Genomic DNA, 15,072 nt, shown 5'->3' with positions numbered 1-15,072 from the left:
GGGTTTCCAGCCCGTTTTCCAGTGACCGTGTTCGAGTCTACAGTTCCGGGTCTCCTTGTGAGTCAGTGTCCCGAGTCGCTGATTGGTCCGAGCGCATGTCCGAGTCTCTGTTACAGAGTCTGTGACCGAGTCCAGAACCGAGTCTCCGTGTCCGGTTCTCCATGTCCGAATCCTCGCCTCCCCCACTACCCCCCCAGCTTCCACCTGTAGGCTCGGGGGTTATCTAATCATCACTCTCTGTTCTGTGTTAATATGTGGAGTGATGAAGCCCGAGCCTAGACGCCAAACTCAAACTACATACTGTTTCTAATAACATACTAATGAAACACGTGAGTTGTGACTGAATTATGCTGGTTACCTAACAACATAATATTTAACCTCATCCATTTCTGTGTCCGTGTCTGAATGTGTTTCTACTGATTCATGTTGTGAGTGGTTAAGGTTTCGGATCCACCACACAGCCATTTGTCTTTCTCAGGAAGTCAGTATTTGAGCAGCTGGGTGTGAATCTCATGAGTTAGATGTGGATTGAAACTGTGGGAAAGTCTAACTGCAGCAGAAACTCACAGTGACATATATATAATGAAATGGGACTATCATACATTTCTACGATGTTTAAGGGACACAATTTCTATCAGTTTTCAAAGGCTTTATTTTCATATGCACAGCAGCTTCAGTGTAGACATGGCAATAAGAGACTCCCCCCCCCCCCCCCACAATGCAGCATATCTTATAGAACAGATAAAACCAATACAAATAGTGAAAGAAGTAACAGAAATAAAAGAGTGCAAGAGAATGCTGCAGAAGTCTGTATACACGGGAACAGAGTATGATCAAGAACAGAATGATGACTCAAACACAGAGCTCAGGAGTTCAGCAGGCTGATGGTCTGTGGGATCAAACTGTCTCTGAGTCTGGTGGTTCTGGTCCTGGTGCTGCGGTACCGCCTGCCAGACGGCAGCAGACAGACAGTTTGTTGCTGGGGTGATGGGGGTCTTTGATAATCCTGTGGGCTTTCTTCCTGAGCCGCTGGGAGTAGAGGTCCTCCATGGATGGCAGCTGGATTTATTTGACAATGTCTCCACCCAGTGGGATTGTTCTAAATTACAATCATAAACTCCATGCCTTCTGATGATCATTCCTGTCATCATTTGGTGACATTTGAAGTTTACTCATGGCTTCAAAGCACATCTGAAAGTGTTGCTTTACCCCCACCATCTCTGCATGCATTGGATATAGAGACCAAGATTAAAGTTATTACCTTTACTCTGGACAATTTATTTCTAATCAGCAATCTGTCCGATCCAAATGATCCAGAGTCCCCTACATTTTCCAAACTGACACAGAATTCATCAAAATCAGCCGACAGAGAGGACACATATGGACACTTTCTGGTTAAAGCTGCCATCTTTGATCCTGGAAATGTCAGAAATGGACTCAGCATCCTCAAACCCCCAAATCCATCCCACATTGTCCAAATGGGCCAAGCTGTTTCTAAACTATTGTCCACACATTCAGAACATTAGAAGATGAAATACTTGAAGCAGTTGGATCAGAGTCTGGTCATGGTGTAGGATTACCTGTACACAGATTTAGAGGTGTGTTCAGGTGAGAAGGAAACTGGAGCCTGGGATTATGAAAGGCATCAAGGTATTTATCTTAATAGAACCGGCCAATCACAGCACTTTGGGGCGGGACTTGTAGGAAACATTTGTTCATATTTGGTTTAAAAGATATTTATTTTCTATTCTATATTTAAGTGTTTTATCTTCACTTTTAAGAAAAGCTTGAAGTGAAATTGATGGTTTGTTCTTTATGGAAAATATCCCGTCAGTCGGTCCAGTTTCCACTTCCTGTTTACATCAGAGTCTCCTGAAAGAATCATCACACATGAACAGAGAGAAACATTAGCAGCTACAAAGATTGAAGAGAGCTGAAACAAGATGGAACAGGTCCATATGTTTCATTTCAGATCAGATTTTAATGTAGAATATCTTGATGAATGGAGGATATGGTTTCAGTACTCACAGCTCTTCTGGATCTTGGCTCTGATCGTCTCTCCTCTGATCCTGTAGGGATGAACACAACCCAACAGTTCTGGATCAGGTCTAAAATCAGTGTTTGTTCTTTGAGTCAGCTTCAGAGTCCTGACTGATCTCATGCTTTACATCCCATCATATCTTCTCTGCAAACACTACGACTGACTGCCACAGCTCTCAGCTTACAGGAAATAGCTGCTCATTATTCTAGAAACAAACACAGGACAGGAGAACCACACAGACTCACTCCTCTGGGAGATCCTGGATATCCATCAAAGAGCTGCTCACTGACTGAAATGTGGATCTGCATTGTAAGCTCACATTATGATGTTTGTGGAAGAATGAGATCAAATAAATAAGAAGCTGCAGAGAATGGGGAGCAGGATGAGTTGTGCTAAGCTAGGCTACGTCTGGAAGGAAGAACTGGAGGGATTACTCAGTGTGAGAACACATCAACCCCCCCACACAGAACTGCTGAACCAGCAGAGACCCCTTACTGACCTGAGAGTCTGCAGTCTGCAGTGAGGACTCTCCAGAAGATCTCTCAGCAGCTTCACTCCTGAATCCTGCAGAGTGTTGTAACTCAGGTCCAGATCTCTCAGATGGGAGGGGTTGGACTTCAGAGCTGAGACCAGAGCAGCACAGCTGATCTCTGACAGCCTGCAGTTCCTCAGACTGAATAAAGAAAACATGAAGTGAGTTTGAAGGTTTAATAATCTGTTCAGAGCTGAAGAAGGTTTAGAGGTCAGAGTCCAGAAAGATGTAGATCCATGATAATCCAAGCTCAAAGTCTCTGCAGCAGTTTCTCTCCTCAGATCTTCAACAGCTCCTTCCTCTCCCTCACACAGCTCATCAGTACTGACAGCATCTTCAGCGACTCATGGAGCACAGAGTGAGTCTGTGGAAGCTGGAGCACTGTCCGTCACACATTCACCTCCTCTCTGTTATTCTCATTCATATTCAACCATTTGGAAAAACTGGAACAAAATGCTTTAAAAGTTTCAGTTTTTAATATTTTAAATGAATATGAACTAAAATGCATTTCCTGCTGAAAATGTGTGTGAATGCTGTAAGCTGCACAAATGTGTTGCTGAACTTTGGTGAAAATGCAGAAACAGCTGAATATCTGAATCTCTGAATGGTGACTGTAGCTGTTTAAACAACTGACTTTTAGCAATGATGTTTAAAAGAGCAGAGAACTAAAACCATACGTCACCAATAACGTCTACAATATGTGGAACATGTTGAAGTCAGTGTGAAGCCTCCATCAGACAGGAGAATAGGCTGAGTGTGTTAAACTCCAGTGTGTGTGTCTGTCTCTGAGCTGAGCACCTCATCATAACACCTGTCTGTCTCCAGAGGTCAAAGGTTTCCATGGAGATCTGCAGTGATCAGTGAAAGCAGAGCCTCTCCATTCATCTGAAGGAGAAATAAACCTCTTACATTTTTAACTCTAGTTGGAAAACGGTAGCTGCTATCGGTACAATCTCAACGCTCGGAGCATCTCAGATACCTGATGAGAGGATAGAGTGCTGTTTGTGTATTTTCAGGACAATAAAGGAGGAAAGATGAGGCAACATTTACAATGGGACTTAATGGATGTGAAAGCTCTTGTTGCTTGGTGTCCTCAAGAGGCATTTATTAAAGCTCTTTGCTTAAATTGTTTTTATTTTTCAACCCAACAGAGGTTTTCCTACAATTCAAGTGTAGAATTAAGACCCAGGAGTATAGGGTGTGGGCATTATGGCAGGTTAAAAAAAGTTGAAGGTGAATTTCCAGCTGTCCTCCACTCTAGCTGAGACATCACGCTCTCTAACGTCAGCGAGTTGCGCAATACACACTGATGATAGGATCTGAAGAAGGCCTCTTTACCGAGCTCCACTCAAAGAGAGATATCTCAACGAGGGTAAGAGATATCAAACACCGCTGTAAGAGATTAATAGCTGAAGGTCTTGTGAACGTTTTGAAGTTGGAATGAAGTCTCTAGCTGAAACTATGTGGAAGGAGTAGCATTTTGCGCAAGGTGCAGTTAAAGAGCAGTTGAAGGTTCCTCCCATTGAGTTGAATGGGAAAAAAAGAGTGAAAAAAGTTGAAAGTTTCCCATTGATTCCTGACCCAGCTGAATATGTTGATATTTGAATAGCTTCTGTAGCCAAAAGTATGCTGACGTTATGGAGAGGCGACGTTTTTAGTTAGAAGAAGAAGAAGAAGGAGGAGGAGGAGGAGGAGGAGGAGGAGGAGGAGGAGGAGAGGAGGAGAAGAAGAAGAAGGAGGAGGACCCTAACCCCAACCCTCTCTCCCCCTCCATCGTTGTTTGCGTTTGTGTCTCTGCGTGGTATTACACGTGAGTTGTCCTCGTGCTGAAAACGTGACTTAATTGTCGCATAGACTTCACTCCCCGAGACTCAAGAAGAAAGCAAACATGTCTTTTACTGAGGAGGATGACAACAACAGTAACACAGTGACTTGGATAAGTAACTTTCATCTGATTACTGGTTTGAAATAGTAACGCGTTAGATTACTCTTAACACACTTACCGACATCACTGGTCAGGACACATATTACAGAGAGAGTTATTCACAGGAAGAGGAAACATTACATTACCTTCATGCATTTGAAGACCTCCAGGACTTTAACTTCACACTGTGCATTTATATTGAATGTAATATTCCATTCATCACACTCTCACTGTAAATAATATCCTGCTTTATTCTGTGATGACTGAATATCGGCTCTTCAATAGTGTTTTATCTGTCAGAAAGTTGATCGTTTTTATCTTCAGTCAACTTGTATATTTTCTAATCTTTAAAGCTGTTTCTTTACATTTCAGAATTGTTTATTTCTACTCTTTAATTTATACTTATGTGCAATGCCTTGTTTTTTATCCTGCTGCAACAAAATAATTTCCCAACTTGGGATCAATAAAGTATATCTGATCTTAAATGTAAAGCTGATGTCTGCAGCTCAGAGTCAACACAACTCTCTCATATTAATCTCAGCACAGAGAGATGGAGAACTGACCTGAGAGTCTGCAGTCTGCAGAGAGGACTCTCCAGAAGATCTCTCAGCAGCTTCACTCCTGAATCCTGCAGATAGTTCTGACTCAGGTCCAGATCTCTCAGATGGGAGGGGTTGGACTTCAGAGCTGAGATCAGAGCAGCACAGCTGATCTTTGACAGACTGCAGCTCCTCAGTCTGAATAAAGAAAACATGAAGTGAGTTTGAAGTAGTGTTGCACGATGTACCGATACTTCAAAAGCACCGCGATTCTTGGAAATTAAAAATGTCACGATTCCTAAATTTATTAGTATCGATACTTCTAGAATGTCCGTGTTCCATATTTGTAAGAGACATATTTCATGTTGGTGTGTGCAACGCACGCTCGAGTGCCTCCCTATGGACGTCCGTGTTTTTTCTCCTCACGCACGCAGCAAGAGGCTGCACTGCTGCTGTCATTTAACAAACACTACAGAGAGATGGCTGCATGTGCGAGTGATACTGTGGCCGCCGGTCCACGGCTGGTTGATAAAGATGACGCGAGGAGTGAGATATGGAGGTACTTTGCCTACCTTGCTGACAGTGAGGGCAAAGCTACCGATATGTCGAGACCTGTTTGTCGTAAGTGCTACAAACAATTGCAAACTAAGGGAGCCAACACCTCGAACCTGGCGAAACACTTGGCCGACAAGCACGCCGAGTTGCACAAGGAGTTTAAAGACCGACAGGTTAGTATGTGAAATATAACATGTATCATCACGTTCATGAACTTCATGCCCTTAAAACAAGTCAAATGAGAAGGCTATAGTTTATTTTGTGACAAGTCACTGTTTTGCACCACCGTAGTTTGACCAGGCTATCTACAGAAATAGCAGGCTAACTATGGGCATTATCCTCATGGCTAACCACAATAGCCTGCCTAACGCTAGTTCAGCATCTTTCTTTGAAAACGCAACTTTCATAGATGACGTAAATAATTCGCAAGCTGCTAAAATAAAGCATACAAAACATCAGCTAAAATGATCTATAGCCTTTATTAGCCTATATGATAAAAATCACAGCATGTGCATGTTTGTCAGTGATTTATTTAGCCTGTATTGGGTTACAGCATTTAAAGAGCATGAACCTGCTGTACGCAAAGGAGGTGTAGGCCTATATGAAACCTTTGCCTTGTAAGAAATTATGGACTCAAATATAAAGTTAACCATCAAAGAAATCAGACATTGAAGTACAGGAAACGCCTATATTAATCCATGTCACAGTTTAAACAACATTAGGTTAACTCATTATATCCTATGAATAATGGTAATGTTATGGTTAAGTGAATGTTAGCAATTATCACTACCACTGCATAGAGATGTTAAGTTAGTCACAAGTTATTGTTACTATCACACATAAACTATTTAGGTCCTCCGTTATGACACATTTATCACCATCATATTTTAAATATTTCCATTTTCTTCTGCTACAGCGGTCTGCAGCTATGGGCTCTGGAAGAGCAACTCCTCAAAGGCAGCAGCCAACCCAGCAGCCAACCCTCCAAGCTATGTTTGAGCAGCACAACAAGTACCCCAGGGAGTCCAAGGAGGTAAAACGGCTTAACAGGGCAGTAGCAGAATTCATCTGTCTGGATCAAGTGCCAGTTTATATAGTGGAAAAAGCTGGGTTTAGAAACCTTATGCAAAATCTCGACAAAAGGTATGACGTCCCATCCAGGAATTTTTTCATGTACAATGAAATTCCCAAGATGTACAATGAAACAAGAGCGATAATCAGTGCCCAACTTAGTCACACACCGAATACATTTTTCTCCTGCACCACTGATCTCTGGACCAGCAGAACTGTGGACACTTACATGGCAGTAACACTCCAGTTCATTACACAGTCCTGGGAGATGCAGTCCTGGTGTTTAGGGTGCTCTGCATTGTATTCTGATCACACAGCCGACACTCTAAAGGAAACCCTGGAGGAAATTATCACAGATTCCTGGGGGCTAGACATGGCCAATATGGCTGGAATGACAACAGATAATGCGTCAAACAACCGCAAAGCTTTCAGTGAATACACCTGGATACCCTGTTTCGGGCACAATCTGCATTTGGCAGTGAACAAAGCCATAGATATTGATCGTGTGGCAAGCTGTCTGTCCAGGCTCCGTAAGACTGTGTCAGGCTTCTCCAGATCAAACAAGATGTCTAGACTGTTCAAAGACAAACAAAAGTCTTTAAAACTGCCACAACATACATTAATCCATGATGAGCCCACCCGATGGGGTTCCACCTATGACATGGTGGAACGATTTTGTGAGCAGCAGCAAGCTGTCTCTGCGGTTCTGGCTGAGGACCGGAAGAAGTGGCACCTGATGCCCAGAGACACAGACATGACCACTATAGAAATAGTGAGGGATGTCTTGGCTCCACTCAGTGACTTCACTGATGCCCTGAGTGGAGAGAAAGAAACCACCATATCATCAGTCCTGCCACTGATGTGGAAAATCAAAGCCTGCCTAATAGAAGAGGAAGGCGACCGCCCCTTGGCCATAGAAATGAAGAACAAAATTAGAGGAGATTTTGAGAAAAGGTACGATGACCACAACCTGCAGATGACCCTAAACACCTCTACGTTCCTTGATCCGAGATTTAAAGATACTTTTGTAACAATGGAGGAGGATATCAAGAGGGAGCTGCTCCTTAAATCTGAGGCCGTTCAGCTTCCACCCCACAGTCCAGTGGACCCTAGAGGAACAGGTGCTGCACCAAAGAGGAATAAGAGAGACTTAAAAAGTTTGCTCTGCACCATAACCACAGAGAAGAAAGGGGCAGATAATTCTGAAACGAGGCACCATTCTCCCACACCTGCAACACCCACAGATAGACGACTAAATGTTGAGTTTCTTGAATACAAACAATTGAGAGAAATCAGCCCTGCAGAGGATCCCCTGGCCTGGTGGAGTCAACATGAGGCACAACTGCCCATCCTGGCACACTTTGCAAAGAACTATCTTTGCATTGCAGCATCAAGTTGTGCTTCAGAGCGAGTCTTCAGCACATCTGGAAATATCTGTAGCCCAAGACGTTCCAGGCTGACTGAAGAACATTTAGACATGCTAGTGTTCTTGGCCAAGAACTTAAATAAGTGTAAGAAATGAATATCTGCTGGCCATTCTAGGGCTAATGCTCTTAAGAGACTCAGTTTTGAGTATAAGAGATGCTGCAGCTAAATTTTATTTGTTTTTTTAAACTCAGTTGTGAGTATAAGAGATAATGCAGCTACATTTTATTTGTTTTTTTAAATTGAATGCCATTGCTTTAATTTGTTATTTATGTTTATTACTGGTAACGCTTGTGTTTCTTATGACTGAGATAATGCTGCTAAATTTATTTATTTTTTTACCTTGAGTGTCATTGCTCTAATTTATTTTTTATATTTTGATATTTCATATTTTGTTCAAATGTTTAATATATCTGCTGTTCATATGTTCATTTATTAGTGTGTTATGATAAGAATGTTGCCCCAGTTTTAAAATAAAGCACATCAATGATATTTGAGAGTGTTTCTCCCTTTTCAGGAAAAGTATCGAAAAAGTATCGGAATCGCAATTCTTGACTTGGTATCGGTATCGAAACAATAATTTTGGTATCGTGACAACACTAGTTTGAAGGTTTAATAATCTGTTCAGAGCTGAAGAAGGTTTAGAGGTCAGAGTCCAGAAAGATGTAGATCCATGATAATCCAAGCTCAAAGTCTCTGCAGCAGTTTCTCTCCTCAGATCTTCAACAGCTCCTTCCTCTCCCTCACACAGCTCATCAGTACTGACAGCATCTTCAGCGACTCATGGAGCACAGAGTGAGTCTGTGGAAGCTGGAGCACTGTCCGTCACACATTCACCTCCTCTCTGTTATTCTAATTCATATTCAACCATTTGGAAAAACTGGAACAAATGAACGTCTTTGTTCTCAGACACATTTTAAATACAGAAATACTAAATGAACTACAGTCAGTGAACTGACCTGAGAGTCTGCAGTCTGCAGTTCGGACTCTTTAGTCCAGAACTCAGCAACTTCACTCCTGAATCCTGCAGCTTGTTCTCACTCAGGTCCAGATCTCTCAGATGGGAGGGGTTGGACTTCAGAGCTGAGGCCACGACTTCACAGTGAGTGTCAGAGACTCTACAGGCAGCTAGTCTGTCAGGACACATATTACAGAGAGAGTTATTCACAGGAAGAGGAAACATTATATTAACTTCATCCATTTGATGAGAAACATCATCATGTAGTGATGAACATTCACTGTTAGTCCACTTCATATATTACTGAGTTTCTATGTTCATTCTCAGCCTGTCAGATCTCTACTGTATAGAGCGTTGTGGTAAACAGATCAGGTATAATGATGAAGAAACTCCAGCACTGTTATAATCACTGAAATGCATCTCTGACATAACGGTCTCGGACATAACGGTCTCGGACATAACGGTCTCTGACATAACGGTCTCGGACATAACGGTCTCGGACATAACGGTCTCGGACATAACGGTCTCTGACATAACGGTCTCTGACATAACGGTCTCGGACATAACGGTCTCGGACATAACGGTCTCGGACATAACGGTCTCGGACATAACGTTATCGAAGGGATTTTTACGTCCTGTCCGGAGCATCCGGGGGGGGGTTATAAATTCATGAAAATGTCCGGGTTTCACTGATTTTCATGGGACCATTAAGCGTGTACTTAAATTGACTGGCGCTTTGCACAGACGTCTAAGGTACTTTGTTGCGTGACGTAATTCCCGAGAGGTCTAGCTCTGCGACGCACACACACAGAGGGAGCAGAGCAGGCAGCGGAGCAGCATTGCACCGAAGCAAAAGTGCAGCTTCACAGATTAACTGCAAAAAAACAGAATCCCGTCGGTCTGTCTTGGTCTGTCTTGGTCTCGGTCTGGTCTCGGTCTGTCTTGGTCTTGGTCTTGGTCTTGGTCTTGGCCTGGTCTTGGTCTTTGTCTTGGTCTTTGTCTTGGTCTTGGTCTTGGTCTTGGTCTCGGTCTGTCTTGGTCTTGGTCTTGGTCTTGGTCTCGATACTCCCCGGTCTTTGTAGTGTCTTGGTCTTGGTCTCGGTCTTGGTCTTGGTCTTGGTCTTGGTCTCGATACTCCCCGGTCTTTGTAGTTTCTTGGTCTCGGTTAAGGCGGTCTCGTCTACATCACTAACGCAGACATACGTCTATTTACTTGACGCTAAGACAGTTGATGCAAAGATAGTCATTCTAGGCCGATTAGTGTTTTGTTAAATTGGCCCATATCTAAAAAAAATCAGTAAATTTGAAACGTCTACAAAAACAGAGTTGCTCAAACATTACAGGTTACGCCATATTCATGGTGGGCAACCTCTGCCATGTCTTTACCAAGATTGTTTTTGTTCCTTCAATACATGGGGTAGCCTTAGATCACATCTATCAAGAAATCACTCTCAGGAAACTCAGGAAAGAGTCAGATCTGCAGAAAGGCTCTCTTTCACTTGCCAGTGTTGCAATGCCAGCGCAATCTCCACAGAGAGAGAGCTTTTTGAACACCTTGGACCACATCTGAAAAAACACAAGACTGTCATCTGTGTTTTTAAGAACTGCAATTTCAGCAGTAACACGTGTGGAACATTTGCCTCCCACAGAAGCCGAAAGCATACTCCTCACTCACTGCAAGACTTTAAAGTGGCGCCGTTGTGTGTGGCTGGCCGTCTACCTCTGCTACCTTTTATGTGTATTGTCCTGTCTTTATCGCTTTTATCCCACAAAGTGTCATCGCTACTGGTGTATGATCGCCTGAGTCTCCTAAAAATCCACGATTCTGTGGATAGACCACCGATCCAGGATTTTAACGACCAGACAAAGCCACTGCCACCTGTCCTGGCGTCTTTACCCTCTTACCTATGGCGTCTACCTGTGCGGTTACCACGCAACAGCCGTCGCAGAAGACGGGGAAAGAGAGGTGGAGTAATACGCCGGCTGAAAGCTCACCTGGCCTTGTCCTCCACGTACAGTGCTCGCCATCCGCTGTTTGGTCCCTCTAAGGACGGCGCCGGCTATGGCATCCGAGGCTCCGTGGATTACTCCTACCGATGGCTGCTGCCAGCCGTACCGGAGGCCGGGCACCCACTTCCCTGCCGCCGACACGTGAGAATCCGCAGACGGGGCTGCGCGCTGGAGAATCTCCGTCTTGTCAACCGGGCCTCCCAACAGACGGATCGGCGTTTGGTCCGCATGGCTCTCATCAACACCAGATCGGTCGTGAACAAGACTTTTATCTTAAATGACTTTTTTACTTCGTATTCCTTGGATTTCCTCCTGTTGACGGAAACCTGGCTGAAACCAGGTGAAAACAGCGCATTTTCTGAGCTCCTCCCACCCAGCTGTTCTTTCTTCAGCTCCCCGCGAGTGTCGGGGCGAGGGGGGGGGCTTGCTGCTGTGTTCAATGACAGTTTTAAATGTCGGCTTCTTCCCACAGGTCCATACTCCTCGTTTGAACTGCAATTGTTTGTAGTGGAGTTTGCAAGTCCTGTGTTGTGTGCAGTTGTCTATCGCCCTCCGAAATATAATAAGGGCTTTATTCAAGAGTTCTCTGAGTTTCTGGCTGATACTCTCCCAAAATATGACAAGCTCCTGATCTGTGGGGATTTTAATGTTCACGTCTGTTGCCCATCTGACAAATTTGCCACTGACTTTAAAACCCTATTGGCAACTTTTAATTTAATTCAATCCGTGGATAAACCAACGCACCATCTTGGGCACACATTGGATCTTGTTATTTCATTTGGGCTCTCAGTTTCCCTCAAAGAGATTTCTGAGACTGCAATCTCAGATCACCTCCCTGTTGTTTTTGAACTGATGGCGCCCCAACCGGTCAGCAAACCTCTTGATCCATCCCGTCAGCGGCGGATCATCACTCCCTCCACGGCCGATGAATTTTCTGCTGCCTTCAAGGACTCTCAGTTCTTTGCCATGAACGGATTGGCTTCCCCTCTCTGTCCTGACCTTTTTCTCTCCTCCTTCCATTCCACCTGTGCTGGGATTCTGGACACTATTGCCCCTTTTAGGCGAAAATCTTCGAAACCAAGAACGGATCCCTGGTTGAACGACACCACCCGTGCCACTAGGCAACGTTGTAGGCAGGCGGAACGCAGATGGAAGGGGGACAAACTGCATGTGTCTCTGCAAATATTAAGGGACTGTCTCGCTGATTATCAGAGAGTTGTGCGTGAAGCAAAATCTCAGTACCTCTCTAATATTATTTCTTCCAGCAGTCACTGTCCCAAGGTGTTATTTGATACAATTAATGCTGTTGTTAATCCATGCACTTCTGCAGTGACTGATGTTTCAATAGCCACTTGTGAGAATTTTCTTCATCATTTTGTTGACAAAGTGGATTCTGTCAGAAAATATATCAGTAAGAGTGTCACCATGAATACTAACAATGATCGGCTCGTTGCCCCAGCTCATTCTGCTGTGTTTGAACAGTTTGAGTTAGTTTCCCTTTTTTCTCTTGGTGACATAATGAAATCCATGAAATCTACAAATTGCCCATTGGATACTGTCCCTGCCAAAGTGCTGAAAATGGTTTTTAATACTGTGGGGCCTAGTCTCCTGGTTTTTATCAACTCCTGCCTTAGATTAGGAACTGTTCCAGATGCTTTTAAACATGCTGTGGTCAGGCCCCTTCTTAAAAAGCCTAATCTTGACCCCTCTGTGTTATCAAATTTTAGACCTGTCTCCAATCTGCCCTTTCTTTCTAAGGTTTTAGAAAAAACTGTTTTTATACAATTACAGTCCTTTTTGGATGACAACTCCGTACTCGAGAAGTTCCAATCTGGGTTTAGGTCTCGCCACAGTACTGAGTCTGCACTGTTAAAGGTGCACAACGATATTGCTCTGTCTGTGGATGCCAAGTGCCCCGTTATCTTAGTGCTGCTTGATCTGACAGCAGCCTTCGACACGGTGGACCATGCAGTCCTCCTGTCACGTCTAAAAAATTATGTTGGCATCCACGGCACCGGGTTGAAGTGGTTTACATCTTATTTGTCCAGTAGGACTTTCTCTGTTATGGTTGGTGACCTGTCCTCTTCCAGTGCTCCTCTCTCTTGTGGAGTCCCACAAGGATCTATTCTTGGCCCTATCCTTTTTTCCTTGTACATGTTACCACTGGGGTCAATTATAGCCAGGCACAACCTTTCCTTTCACTGTTATGCAGACGACCTGCAAATCTATCTGCCAGTGAAGCCAAACAGCAACAGTGCACATTGTTCTTTATTTGACTGTATTGCTGATATTAAGCAGTGGTTGGCTCAAAATTTTCTTAACTTAAATGATGAAAAAACTGAATGTATTGTGTTTGGAGATACTGCGTCAGCCGACTTTGGCACCCTGTCTCCAAAGCTCAGTTCAACTGTCAGAAATCTTGGTGTAACTTTTGACAGTCATCTCAAGTTCGACAAACAAATCAGTAATGTTGTCAGGACCAGTTTTTTCCAGCTGCGTCTTTTAGCTAAAGTTAAAATGTTTTTAAGCCGCCACGACCTCGAGAAAGCCATTCATGCTTTAATTAGTTCACGGCTAGATTATTGTAACGCACTTTATGTTGGCCTCTCTCAGTCCTCCCTCAGTCGCCTCCAACTCGTGCAAAATGCCGCGGCACGTCTTTTAACCAACACTCACAGACGTGTGCACATTACCCCTGTTCTTAACTCCCTTCATTGGCTTCCTGTCCTTTTTAGAATTGATTTTAAACTTATAATGTTTGTTTTTAAAGCTCTTCATGGCCTTGCCCCATTATATTTATCCGAACTTTTAACCATCCGAGATCCAGGTAGAGCGTTGAGGTCGACAAATCAACTTGTACTGGAAGCGCCCAGATCAAAATATAAACACTGGGGTGACCGAGCCTTTTCCGTCGCTGCTCCCAGGCTCTGGAACAAGCTCCCCACCGAGATGCGTCTCATCTCGGACCCGGGCCTTTTTAAATCCAGGCTAAAAACCTACTTATTTAGGATGGCTTTTAATACCCAGTAGAACGATGGCGCTTTTATTTTATTTTATTTGACTTTGCTGTATTTTATTGCTCTCACTGTTTTTATTGTTTTTAAATTGTTTTTATTTCTGTCTTTTTATTGTTACACTATGTAAAGCACTTTGGTACTCCGAAAGGATTGTTGTAAAGGGCTGTATAAATAAAGTACATTTACATTTACATTTAAAGAAGACCTGATAAAGAGGTATGCAAGTTCTTCAAATACAGATGATTACAGTGATGTGGATGTTCAGGATAGTGAACTGTCTGTTACTGATGATGCTGGAGATGATACTGATGTGAGAGATCTACCAAACCTCATTGGAAAAAAATGGCGTTGTTGTTTCTTAAACTGGAGAGCACTTTCAATATATCTAACAGGTGTATTGATGAGGTTGTTGAAGAGTTACATTTGATTTCTCATTCAGCATCAGGTCCCATCATCGAAGACATTTTACAGTCCTGTTTGAGGAAGCACAATTGTGAAAGTGATGAATCTGTTGTGTCAGACATGGTGCAGAGCTCTGTGAAGCCAACCCCTTTACCTCCAGCCTGAGTTGTGGCGGTCCACTTTCTTCTGCCTACAAGAGAAGGGCTTATTTTAAGGAGCAGTTTGCTGTGGTGGAACCAGTAGAGTATGTACTCAGTAGGGAGGAAGATAGAAGCTTCCAGTATGTCCCTATTCTGAAGTCATTGCTTCAGGTTTTGAGCCGGAAAGAGATCCAGGATTTGATCTTGCATGACGGAGAAGCTCAAAGTAATGGTGAAGGTCAGTACAGGGCATTTTCTGATGGCAGTTATTCTAAAACAAATGAGTTGTTTTCTGGAGGAGATTCTACCATTGCTATCATTCTCTATGTTGATGACTTTGAGATATGCAATCCTCTGGACACATCAAGGAAGAAACCCAAAGTCACAGCTGTGTACTGGGTGTTAGCTGATGTTCCTGCACTGCTCAGATCTCCGCTGACCTCCATCTTCTAGCATCT

At 43.5% G+C, this 15,072-nt stretch overlaps 3 protein-coding genes across 3 annotated transcripts in view; 2 read left to right on the top strand and 1 right to left on the bottom strand.

The window, feature by feature from the left end:
• The window catches only part of LOC134862780 (NACHT, LRR and PYD domains-containing protein 12-like), a 62,166-nt gene that overhangs the window by 16,947 nt on the left and 30,147 nt on the right, over positions 1 to 15,072 (top strand). The gene's annotated exons all lie outside the window — the stretch shown is intronic.
• The window catches only part of LOC134862713 (NACHT, LRR and PYD domains-containing protein 12-like), an 82,024-nt gene continuing 68,200 nt past the window's right edge, over positions 1,249 to 15,072 (bottom strand). The window contains 4 exon segments of the mRNA XM_063880734.1: positions 1,249 to 1,872; positions 2,029 to 2,069; positions 2,541 to 2,714; positions 5,061 to 5,234. Of these exon segments, the coding sequence (XP_063736804.1) occupies positions 1,871 to 1,872; positions 2,029 to 2,069; positions 2,541 to 2,714; positions 5,061 to 5,234 (391 nt within the window). The 3' untranslated portion in view covers positions 1,249 to 1,870.
• LOC134862729 (E3 SUMO-protein ligase ZBED1-like) lies at positions 5,261 to 8,579 on the top strand. Its single transcript, XM_063880776.1, has 2 exons — positions 5,261 to 5,764; positions 6,508 to 8,579. Exons 1-2 carry the CDS (start codon positions 5,399 to 5,401, stop codon positions 8,182 to 8,184), a joined length of 2,043 nt encoding a protein of 680 aa, XP_063736846.1. The 5' UTR covers positions 5,261 to 5,398; the 3' UTR covers positions 8,185 to 8,579.

Source organism: Eleginops maclovinus, chromosome 4 (assembly GCF_036324505.1).
Source record: "Eleginops maclovinus isolate JMC-PN-2008 ecotype Puerto Natales chromosome 4, JC_Emac_rtc_rv5, whole genome shotgun sequence".
Classification (NCBI taxonomy): Eukaryota; Metazoa; Chordata; class Actinopteri; order Perciformes; family Eleginopidae; genus Eleginops; species Eleginops maclovinus.
This window is presented reverse-complemented; position numbering and strand designations above follow the sequence as displayed.